The 12,079-nt window shown below is 46.7% G+C and overlaps 1 protein-coding gene across 1 annotated transcript in view; it reads left to right on the forward strand.

Moving 5' to 3' along the window:
* Window positions 1–6,382: 6,382 nt before the first annotated feature.
* Window positions 6,383–12,079, forward strand: part of WNT10A (Wnt family member 10A) — a 43,026-nt gene continuing 37,329 nt past the window's right edge. The window contains exon 1 of the mRNA XM_079969133.1: window positions 6,383–7,039. Coding sequence (XP_079825259.1) covers window positions 6,978–7,039 — 62 coding nt within the window. The 5' untranslated portion in view covers window positions 6,383–6,977. The remainder of the gene's footprint in view (window positions 7,040–12,079) is intronic.

Consider the following 12,079-nt stretch of genomic DNA (forward strand, 5'->3'; position numbering starts at 1 on the left):
TCTTCCTAAAAAATGGCCAAATTCTTTGTGATTTTGCGAAAAAGGTAAACAACTTTTATGTCCAGGTGTTCACTTTTTGAAATATGGCAACCCTAAGCCTAATCTACCTCACAGGGGCGTTATGGAGATTCCGTGAAGAGGGGAAGAGCTACATAGCCACCTTGAGTTCCTTGGAGGAAAAGGTGGGCTATAAATGAAATAAATAAATGCTCTGATTCGGACCAAGGCAACTTCCTACATTTGCCATAATAAATAACAAGATGAAAGATGAAAAAAAATCTTTTTAAAATAATTTGTTATTAATTTTTAATAATTCCAGTTATTATTCAATCAATTCCTACATTTGAGTCTTCTTGATGTTTTCATAACAGGATGCCCAGAGCCTCAACACATTCTTTATCAGAGTTAGAGGCATAAAAGGACCTGAGCAAAGCAGAGCACTGGCTTCATACCTGAAGTGCCAACCTTTTGTAACGCAGCCCAATCTCTGCCTTTTTCTTTCACCTTTTCTTATGCAAGAGCCTCACAGTTGCTGGCTCGAGTTCAGGTTGTGGTTAACAGAAACTCAGTGCTGCTGCCTCGCCAGGTTTCTCTCCTTTTGTAGTTAAGTACCTGATTTGTCTTTGCAAAAGTTTATCTTAATGTGCTAATCCTTAAAAAGTTTTATCGAAATCATTCTGAGTTTCAACTGAATCCTCCCAATGTTCTCACTGCTCCAAAGCTCTGTAACAATTTCCAGAGGGGGTAGCCGGGTTGCTGTGTAGTCCAACAGAAACAACAAAGAGTCTTGTGGCACCTTAAAAACAAACACGTTCCTTATGGCAAAAAAGCATTTTGTGGACTACAGTTAGCGCTGACTTCATTTCTGAAACTATGTTGGGTAATTTGATGGAAAGCGTCAAAAGTACCAGAGCCAGGTGGGCAGATATTTGCAGAATGCTCACGAGTCAGTGCACTGTACAAGCTAGCAGTTTCAGGTGAGGACTGCACTGCCAGGCCCTTTGGCAAGACCAGGGCTGGCCCTACCATTAGGCAAAATGAGATGAATGCCTTAGGTGGCAGATGATGGGGGGGATGTAGAGGAAGCACGTGGCTATTTCTCTCTCCCTCTCCTTCCGGCACTCTTTTGGAAGACATGGATTTCTGAAAAATAAGTCATGTCAGACTAACCTGATCTCGTTTTTTGACAGAATTACAACCCTGGTAGATGAAGGGAACGCAGTGGATGTAGCCTACCTTGATTTCAGCAAGGCATTTGACAAGGTGCCCCATGATATTCTTGTTAAGAAGCTGGTAAAATGCGGTCTTGACTATGCTACCACTCAGTGGATTTGTAACTGGCTGACTGACCGAACCCAAAGGGTGCTCATCAATGGTTCCTCTTCATCCTGGAGAAGAGTGACTAGTGGGGTGCCACAGGGTTCTGTCTTGGGCCCGGTCTTATTCAACATCTTTATCAACAACTTGGATGATGGACTCAAGGGAATCCTGATCAAATTTGCAGATGACACCAAACTGGGAGGGGTGGCTAACACCCCAGAGGACAGGATCACACTTCAAAACGACCTTGACAGCTTAGAGAACTGGGCCAAAACAAACAAGATGAATTTTAACAGGGAGAAATGTAAAGTATTGCACTTGGGCAAAAAAAATGAGAGGCACAAATACAAGATGGGTGACACCTGGCTTGAGAGCAGTACATGTGAAAAGGATCTAGGAGTCTTGGTTGACCACAAACTTGACATGAGCCAACAGTGTGACGTGGCAGCTAAAAAAGCCAATGCAATTCTGGGCTGCATCAATAGGAGTATAGCATCTAGATCAGGGGAAGTAATAGTGCCACTGTATTCTGCTCTGGTCAGACCTCACTTGGAGTACTGTGTCCAGTTCTGGGCACCACAGTTCAAGAAGGACACTGACAAACTGGAACATGTCCAGAGGAGGGCAACCAAAATGGTCAAAGGCCTGGAAACGATGCCTTATGAGGAACGGCTAAGGGAGCTGGGCATGTTTAGCCTGGAGAAGAGGAGGTTAAGGGGTGATATGATAGCCATGTTCAAATATATAAAAGGATGTCACATAGAGGAGGGAGAAAGGTTGTTTTCTGCTGCTCCAGAGAAGCGGACACGGAGCAATGAATCCAAACTACAAGAAAGAAGATTCCATCTAAACATTAGGAAGAACTTCCTGACAGTAAGAGCTGTTTGACAGTGGAATTTGCTGCCAAGGAGTGTGGTGGAGTCTCCTTCTTTGGAGGTCTTTAAGCAGAGGCTTGACAACCATATGTCAGGAGTGCTCTGATGGTGTTTCCTGCTTGGCAGGGGGTTAGACTGGATGGCCCTTGTGGTCTCTTCCAACTCTATGATTCTATTCTATGATTCTAGAATTACATTTGTTGTACAGCCTATCCTGTCCACCCCAGAACCAGCCTGCTGCCTCAGGATGCTATTCCATCATCAGAGTTGAAGGCAAATTCAATTTTCACTTTAGCAGGGGCGTTCCCAGAAGTTGGTTAAGTTGGCCCAAGAGGGTGCAAAAATTGTGAAGAAAGACAGAGAGATACAGTGATTGCCAAGGGCACAAGGATATGGGGCAGGGATACAGCTCCTTGCCAAGGGTACAAGAGAGCCTAGGTACACCTCTGTACTCCGGTCAGCTTCTGTACCTGGAATAGGCAGGAGGCACCATCTTGTCTTTCGTCTCAGACAGAAAAATGTCTTGGGCTGGCCCTGATCAAGACATTTTCCCATCTGCGATATGAACAGATCTGATCTACCTTTCACACTCTAGATTACTGGCATAGTGTGTGTGAAACATTTTGGAGACTCTAAATTTCTATATTAATACATCAGCTTTTCCTATTATTATCATGTTATTATTTACAGAATTCATAGCAGAATTCACATTAACAATTTCCCAAGTCTGCCTTTTGCTCCATCTATGTGTGCATCCATTGAGCAGCAGAGCCATCTAGTCACAGCAGGAGTAAGACGGGGATGGGGGGGATATATGTTCACTGGATGCACATCTGTCCAACACCCAAACCTTTATGTGGATTCGGCGCATGAGGTTTCAAAGTGAGCAATGCCAGTGCCAAAACCCTTGAATTCTCAGGTGAAACCATAAGTATCAAAAGCTGTTTATTATGAAACAGAAGACTACAGAGGTGCATGCTAGCATTCAGAAAAATAAACAGAAAAATATGTATTCACTTTTACCATGGTTGGTAGTTATGGGTTGTTTTTTTTAAAAAAAGAAATGTCATTATTTATTTGAACTTTAACTGATCGATCCACCGGGCAAATTATTTATTCCAGTTTTAAACCCCTGCCCTTCCTTCAAGGAACTTAGGGTGGCAGCGTTTGGTTCACACCCCACACCCCTGCCACACTTTATCCTCACAACTACAAGCCTGTAAAGTAGATTAGACTAAGAGATAACGCCTGTGCAGGAGTGAAAACTTGGGTAATGTAAACATGTAAGGGGAAATACTGGCAGAAGCTGCTGTTGAGCTGCCCCCCTGACAGCAGTGTCACTGCCCCTTACCTGGATGGTGGGGGGAGGTGCAGGGTAGGTGGGGCGCTGAGGTTGGGGCTGCACAAGAAATCAATCCTCACCACGTCCTGCGCCACCCCTGCCCCAAGTGGCAGCCACACTGCTGTTGGGGAGGTGGCTTTGCAGCCCCTTCATGGCAGCCTCTCCTGTGTACTTGGCCTGGCTCCCTCTAATATTTTATTGGGGGAGGGGCATAGGTACCTCGACCCCTAGGAGTTGGCTCCTATGCTTCCTCAGTCACCATTACCAAGTTGGAAGGCAAATGAAATGATGGTAGAGGGGAGGGAAGTCAGCACCCTTGCCTCTGCTGCTCCTCTTCACTTGGGCACATTCACCCTACTTGTAAAGTCTACATCTACGTATGTGGTTTGCAGTTGATTTCTCCATAGGCATCAAGTGGCAGCTTCTCAACTGGCAGCTTGAGGGCTCACAGACTTTGGCCCAATATATAGCAAGAGAAGACAAGGCAATCTCTAGCAGGGGTGGGGAATCTCAGAGCTCTCCATCTGGCCCTTGGAACTCTCTCCAGGCCATACTCTCGCTGCCCCTCCCCGTATTTTTACCCAGCTGGAATGTGTCCTTGGAGATGTGGGGGGAAGAAGCCTTCTGCTCCCCATTCCCTCCTGTTCTAAAAATAAAAAAATATATATACGAATAAGGATGACATGCAATTAAGCAGTTGTTAATGTCCCCCCTACCTTTTTGTGCCACGACTCCCCATCTCTGTAATGCTCTCCCCAGGAAGGTATGTCTGGCTCCGACACCTTTTCAGCTCCAGGCTAAGGACTATTGAATGCACCCAAGTATTTGAATGTTCATAGTTGTTCCTTGCTTGCTTTTTGGATGTTTTTAGTTGCTTGCTGTGTTGTGGTGATTGCTTCTGATAATTTCATGGTGGGAAATATTTACTTGGGGGATGTTCCGTGTGGTTACTTTTCATGTGCGTCTTTAATTTGTTTGCTATGCAATTCACCTTGAGACCTTTGGATGTAAGATGAATCGTGAATAAAGTAATAATAATAAGAAATCGGGCAAATAATGCTTTCCAGTTTGCTTGGGTGGAGAATAGAGAGGGTGTGTGTGAGAGAGGGTGTAGAAAAGTAGTCTACTGCACAAAGGTAAACTTTACATTTGTTGCCCCGCCTACTTTTGGCTCTTGCCCCACCCACCTCTGCCATGTGGTTGCCCATAAGGTTGCACAGAAGAGAATATTGCCCTCAAGCTGAAATAGGTTCCCTACCCCTGACTAAAGAGAAATTTAAAGCTAACACTATCTATCTGCATTCTGATCAATGACTGTAAACTTCAACAAGCCTTTCAGGCCAATAATCTCATTTCTTAATGCTTAAGAATGGCAGCAGACATGCAGGTATTTCTCAAACCCTCAACAGGGATTTGGAGCACATTAAAGGTACTTGAGTGTCATACATGTAGGTACAAATAATGCTAATAAAAATACATTTTGTTAACAAACCCATCCATTTCCCCCCAAGCTATTTCATTACCATGATGAGAACTGATAATTTTTAAAGGTTTCAGAAACCCAAACAGCTCTGGTTATCCTACAGCACCTACCGAATAGTCAAGGCCTCATAAGGAACACCATCTAGAGCCCAGACTCCTATATGAGGCAGGAGCAACCATTGACCAGCAAGCCCCTCCCTCCACTCAGTCCATCTACCCAGAACAGACAAGTCCTAGCTATCTAATGATTAAAGAGCAGGGCTGTGTAATTGAATGACATATGGGGCAATCTGTCTATTAATTAAAATATTCCTAAACCTCCCTACATCTGTTGGTATTAGAGCAGGATACAGCAATAACGTAACTAATGAACCCTGTACCTGTATGTGTGAATATGGAAAAGCTAAGGCTGTATATACATGTGTACCTAGAAGGATCCATGGACCCTGTTTGCAAGATTCTTTGTTTACACGAGGACGCATACGAACAGGTTGCACGTAACTGGCCAGATGATGGTGATATGTATGCGAGCTTTGAGCTATCCGATTGCAGAGCAGTGCATGCATTTGTGTGGTCATTTGCAACGGTGTCGGTAGGTGCTGCAGTTGTGTTTCGGCCACACACAGTGATGCAGCTGCATGCCCGGGCTGGAAAGTCCGGCGGATAATTAGCAAAAAATATATATCGACTGAGTCTGCAGCATATAAATAATATATGCAAATAGTCTTGGTGACTGCTGGGTGTTGAGCCTGTTTTGCGCGAACGTGTTGTGCGCCCATTTGTCCTGATACGCATCCTGCTGTGTGCATGGCGATGCTCGCCTGTGCGCGTGTTTTCAGCGTTGGGCCGTGCACGTGTGGGCATGCATGCAGCGTAGGAGCCGTTACTTCTGCAAAGGAGGTGGGCGCGCAAGTGTGGCCGGGGTTGCACGGGATGGCTGTGCGCGTCTCTGCAGATGCGTGCGTGTGTGTGCGAGGGTGCATGTCTCAGGGTGTGCGGTTGGCACACGCTTCCCGGCCCGTCCTTTTCCCGCCTGCCCGCCCGAGGGCTCCTGCACGGGCGTGTCGGGACTCGGGCTTGGGGCGCTGGCTCGGCGGTTGCTTGCTGCGCGTGGAGAGCTCTTTGCTGCTTTCCCGTCCCGTCCAGGCCGAGAAGAATCCGCCTCCGCCGTGGTCGCCGGTCGCGGCGCGCTGCCTCGTGCGCCCTCCGCCCCGCGGCTCGGTCGCCAACTGCCCCGGCGGGACAGCAGCCGCGATGAGTGGAGGGGCGGGCTGCGGGGGCCGCACGTGCCCGCCGGGCCCGGTCTGACCCCACCCTTGCCCCCTCCCTTCCCCCCGGAGAAAGATTACCCTGCCCTGATAGAGCCGCTGCAGCCCCTGCTTGCAACTTCAGCAAGCCGGGTGGGGGGTTCAAAAGTTGCAAAGGAAAGAGGGTGTGTACATAAGACAGGGAGGCAGAGAGAGAGAGAGATCTTTGCCAGCCTCCTTCTTTTTCTTCCCAGCGCTCTCGGATGGGGGGTGGAGGAGGAGGAGGAGGACCTGCCCGCATGGAGCTCCGAGGACAACCGTGGAGCCCGTTGCTACCTTCACCGACGACGACTAACCCTCGACGCCTCTTCGAAAACCAGCTGCCCTGCTGAAGGAACGAGAAGGGTGGGGAAGAGAGAGGGAGGGAGAGAGAGAGGACAGGCCCGAGGTGCTCGCTGCAGTTTGGGCTTGCAAATCTTTGCAACGAGCTGTCGAAAAAACAAAAACACCTCCCTCTCCAATCCAAGGCGATCAATGAGGTCCTAAAAGAGCAGGGGAAAGTGACAGGAGTAGAGAGAAAGAGCGCAAATCGACGACAGCAGCAGCAGCAGCAGCAAGCAGCGAAGAGACAACCTACCCCCATCCCCACCCTACTAGCCCTTAAACAAGAAGAACCAGCTGGTAGACAGACTAAAACTTCCAGCAGCCAGGATGGGACAAACTCTGCTTCTTTGGCTCTGCCCCCTGCTTCTCCTCAGTCTCTGGGGCCAAAGGTAAGACCGTCTCCTTTTGGTTTTCTCTGGCTTCCCCGCTTTCCAAACCCTCTCCACTCCTTGGCGAGGCCTTTACCACGCAGCCCGGAATTGACAGCCTTCCCCTTTCCAATGCCCCCAGCATACGCACCATGCTAAGAGGAGATTAATTACATATCCCCTCCTAATGCAGCCCCTCGAAACCCCCAAGGGCTTGGAGGAGATGTCACTTGGGAGCCGTTTCTATAATTACAACTCTCCCAGGAATGCAGTGTCGAAGCAGATTTGTCTCTTTTACGAGTGGTTCTAGTCATCAGGATTATTTCACGCCTCCTCTCTCTCCCACCCCCAGCACCTTATAATCCGGGCTGTCATCTCCCTCTACAGACATATTCTCTCACCCCATCCGTAATGGTGAAATTCTTGCCAATGGGCATTTGCTTTGACATGAAAACATTTTGGGGAAGAGCCTCCATTCCTCTGTCACTTTTTGAGTTCTGGGTTAGGGGTCTGTGCCTCTTCTCCTGGAAGTGGTGCTAGAGAAACTGAGGGATCGGGCTCCTGGATGTCTGCTCTCATTTACCAGTCACAATTCCCGCTTTGGAGCCGGGAATTTAAGAGTCCCAATGCCATATATACAGCAAAATCCATTGGTTTTATCCTCTGGGTAGGATTGACACTATCTACGACTAGAACAAAACACCAGTTTGCTTGAGGCAATGGGTAGCTCTTTTTGGTCGCGCTGAATTCATTCATTTGAGACTCTCAGAAATTTGGCAGTCTTTTCTCTGAGAGGGCCTTATTCATTTTCCAGCACAGGATCCTTCTGGTGTGCAGGAGCAGGTGAAAATCTTTGTTTCCCAAAAGTCAGTTGTACTACACTTAGCTAAGCTTTAATAAAGAGTGTTGAATAGGATATAAACCCAGTACAGTCCTGCTCTGTGTTATCATAGGTTGTGTTCTATTATGATGGTAGTCTCTTAGGGATCTCACTTTTTTCTCTTCTTTATTGATTGGGAAACCTGTTAGGGTGCATTGGGTCCTTCTGTAGTCCCAAGATTTCAGCTGAATGGCTTTTGGTTTCATTGCAGCTACCCAATTTAGCAATTTTATGTGGAAGTGCTGCAGAACCGCCCCCCCCCCCGAATTATCTGACTGGAGTTTATGCACATGGTTTGAGTTCAAAGTTTGGGCATGAGAAATTTTGTTCAACTCCCCGGCTTAGTCATGAAGATCACTGGGTGGCTTTGAGTTTCTATCCCATCTCGCTGTCCGTTTTACCTTCTGTATAGGTTTATATTGATGATCAACTGGGATTGCCCGTGTTGAGATTTTTGGGAATGGGAAAATGCGTATGTGGGAATAGAAAGTGAATAAATAATTACCCACAAGGAGCAGCATTAGTACTGAAAATGTGTTAACCCAAAATAGGTTTAACAGTGAAGTTGTCAGCAGAAAATGAGCATCCATTCATAGAAAAAGAGGAAACTTGGAGGATATAATCACCAATATCTATTCTAGCAATGGGAAGGAAGCAGCGTTCAAAGCATGTGGGATGGGTGATCATTACCTTTCCAGTTTAGGGAGAGAATTTGGGGTCTAGTGGAGAAACTGGATTCCTGTGTTCGCTTCTGGAGTCCTGGCTATTGTATCATTCTGTGGGATTAGCAGCCACATTGTTCCTCTTTGTGAATCATTTAAACAGAGAAGAAAAATGTTTACGTAATTTGTGTTTCTCAAAGACCCCGTGGGATTGGAAGCATTTTCTCATATATACATACACATACCTATATAAAAGGGTGGGGGGAGGTGATGATTTCATTAATTAATCAATCAATCAGCATCATGTTTGGAAAAGGCTTGGGGATGCTTGGATGAAAGGCATGCGCCAAGGCATGCAGAAGGCTGCTCTCATTAGGGAGAAATGCCGCGCTGTTCTGAGCTGCCTTGTTATGAAAGACACACAATGTCTTAATCGTTTTCTTCGAAGGGCAGGTCCCTTCCTTGAGGGCTAGAGCCTGATCCGTGCCAAAGAACAGAAACGCCTCCCCTCTGAGTTTGGGGCCTGGTTGTTTTGGGGCTCAGAGTGAGCCTTGCATTTGGCACAGACTCTGACACTGGCTCTTCCTGGGAGCCCTTGGGCCAGTCCCTTCCCTCTTGGTAAATAATATGCAAGGTAACTGTCTCTCTCAGGCTCCTGTACATGGGTGCAAGGAAGGAGTCATCTCTTGGAATGGGTTTTGGGGGAAGTGAGTGCTTCCTAACACCCTGAGCCACACATCCCTCTGCACATGAGCGATCTTGCAAATTCTGCTGTCAGCTGAGAGTCAGGCAGTGGATACTAGATTTCTGGTTGTGATGTTAGATTTCAAAAGGAAATACTCCTGATCAAGAGGTTGTGGTTAGAAGGGGCACAGACACAAAGTAGAAACAGGGCATGTTTTAACAGTGCAGAGGACTGGCCTCATAACTATCAGACTGTCATGCCCAGTTAAAGCTGGTGGGGACACCTAGGATACAGTCACTTCCCTCCTGGGAGTGTGAATTGGTAAGAATAAGTGCATTGCTCATTTTTGTTTAGCCATAGTTCTGCTCTCTCTTAGATATCAGATTACCATGCTACATTTGGGTGGGGGGGGGGGCACATAGGAGGTACAACCAGTGAAAGAAGGGAATGATGAATGGATTATAGTAGCCTTTTCCAGTCTTGTGTTTGGGACCACAACTCCCATAATTCCATGTTGGCGGGGGCTGATGGATCCAATAATGACAGGAGGACAAACTTACTTTTCCTATGCGCTTTCTGGGCACTGCCTGCTCTTTAAATCTCTGTGTCCAAGCACTTTTTTTTTGCTCTTGAGCTTTCCCCATGGAAACCTGCTCTTTACGGCTGAATTGGAGCAAACGGCAGTCCACGGAAAACACAAATTGACGTTTGTTGTGCATTGGTTTTAAAGAGTGGGCTTTTGCAGGGAAAGAAGAGCTCTTGGATATGAAGTGCTAAAGTCTGGGCCTGTGCCTGGAAGGCATGGGGCAAAAGGTAAGTGTGGATAAGCCCCAGGTTGAAGGGAGGCCTGCTCTGAGAGCACATCCAGTCTGTGTGCTTGAAAATAGTCAAATGCACCTGATTCAGATTAAAATGTGGATACTTTTTTAAAATTGTTACTTGCTGTCATTTGCCTTGGGAACAGGGTGAATTGTCTAGTCTTTGCCCGCTTTTACTTTTTCCTGATAGGGTTTTTCTGCTGTGCCAGCAGAGGTGGTGAAAAGCAGAAATGCCTCAGAACTTTTGCTTGTGATGGCAGCGCTGTGCTGGGAATTCACCTGCTGCATTTCTGCCTTTTGCCACACAGGTGTTGAAGGTAGAAAATAATTTGGCATCTCTGCCAGCCGTTACAGTCTGCAGCCCAGAGGCAATGATCAAGGCTTGGGAGCCTACATGTTACTAGAGCTTGTGAGGGAGGTGGTGGTGGGGAAGGCCTTCTCCTAAACACCTCGAGGCACTAGCATCCAGATAGAAGAATCTACTGTCTCGGATGAGTACAGGTGGTCAAATCACATGTTCTCAAACAAACTTCTGATTTTGTTTTGTGATGATGCAGGAACATTTCCCATTTATTTTGAATTGTGGGGAAGCTACGACACCTGTTTGAACTTAGGTCACCTCAAGAAGTGGAAGACTCAGGCTTGTCTGTGCATAATTAGCCTGGAAAAGAGGAGACTGAGAGGAGATAGGATAGCCATCTCCCAGTATCTTCTTGTTTTCTCATCATCTTGTTTTCTCTTACTCCGGAGGGTAGGACTCGAACCAATGGATTCAAGTTATAAGAAAGGAAATTCTGGCTAAACATCAGGGAAAAGCTTGTGACAGTAAGAGCTGTTTGACAATGGAATGGTCTCCCTTGGGAAGTGTGGACTCTCCTTCCTTGGAGGTTTTTAAGCAGAGGTCGGATGGCCACCTGCCATGGATATTTTGCAGGGGGTTGGACTAGATGATCCTCAGGGTTCCCTTCCAACTCCACGATTCTATGATTCTGTACCTTTAAAGCACATTGGAAACACATTTTCCACCCTTTAGGATTTTGGGCACTGTAGTTTATCTCTCCAGTGCAATTCCCAGTAATTCTTAAGAAACTACAGTGCCCAGATTTCCTTGTGGGAGGAAATGTCATTTGAATGTATTTGAAGCGCGTAATGTGCACTCAGCCTCCTGTTTCTTAAGGTTACCTCAGTTCAAATAGGTATCACGGCTCCCTCTCTCCTTCCCCCATTTTGGGATAAATGGGAAATGTTCCTCATTTCATCATTGTGTCTACTATCTGCCTCCTGATTGAATCTCCCCCCATCACAAAACATTTGTGTTGAGAGTCTGGGGAAGGGTTAATAATTAGATATACTTCCTTCCCCCTCCTGTCTCCATTTTGCTTTGTTTTGTTTGTAATAGTTATTTTTGGGTTAGTTTTTTTCTCTCCACCCTCTACCGCCACCCCTCCAAAAAATATAATTTATTACCGTTGGAACTTGTATTAATTAAAGCAGTAGCAACCACAGCCTGTGACCTGCGGGCCTTTCACTGTGAAATCGTGTTTCAACTCATTTAGTGCTATAGAGTGGGGGGGGGGGAGCACAGGTCAGTCAGATTCAAAGAGCAGACATGGTAAACTGCCCTTCTTGACACTACCATCTTTCCTCTCCCCAAACTCTGTGGGTCTTTTTGCAGGGATCCACCCCCCTAAAAGTCCTTGTGCTTTTTGGCCCAGACAAGAACATGTGCATGTGGTATGTGTGTGTGTTGTAATGTCTATTTGGGGAGGGAGAATGAAGAAAGGGGGGTTAAGGAAGTCTTGCTTCTGCGGGGGTGGGGATGATCTCCGCAGGGGCGTAAGAGCGATGTCAGTGTATATGTCGGTTATTTGGATGGCAGGATGTGAGGGGGAGGAAAGGACACCGGTTCGGGTGAGACTTGGATAGCACAAGAGACTTGCCTGCCAAATAGGATAAGTGAAAAAGCCTACAGTCAGTTCCTAAGACTGACAGACACTTGCTTCTCAACACTAAAAC

Source organism: Podarcis cretensis (assembly GCF_951804945.1).
Source record: "Podarcis cretensis genome assembly, chromosome: 1".
NCBI lineage: Eukaryota > Metazoa > Chordata > Lepidosauria > Squamata > Lacertidae > Podarcis > Podarcis cretensis.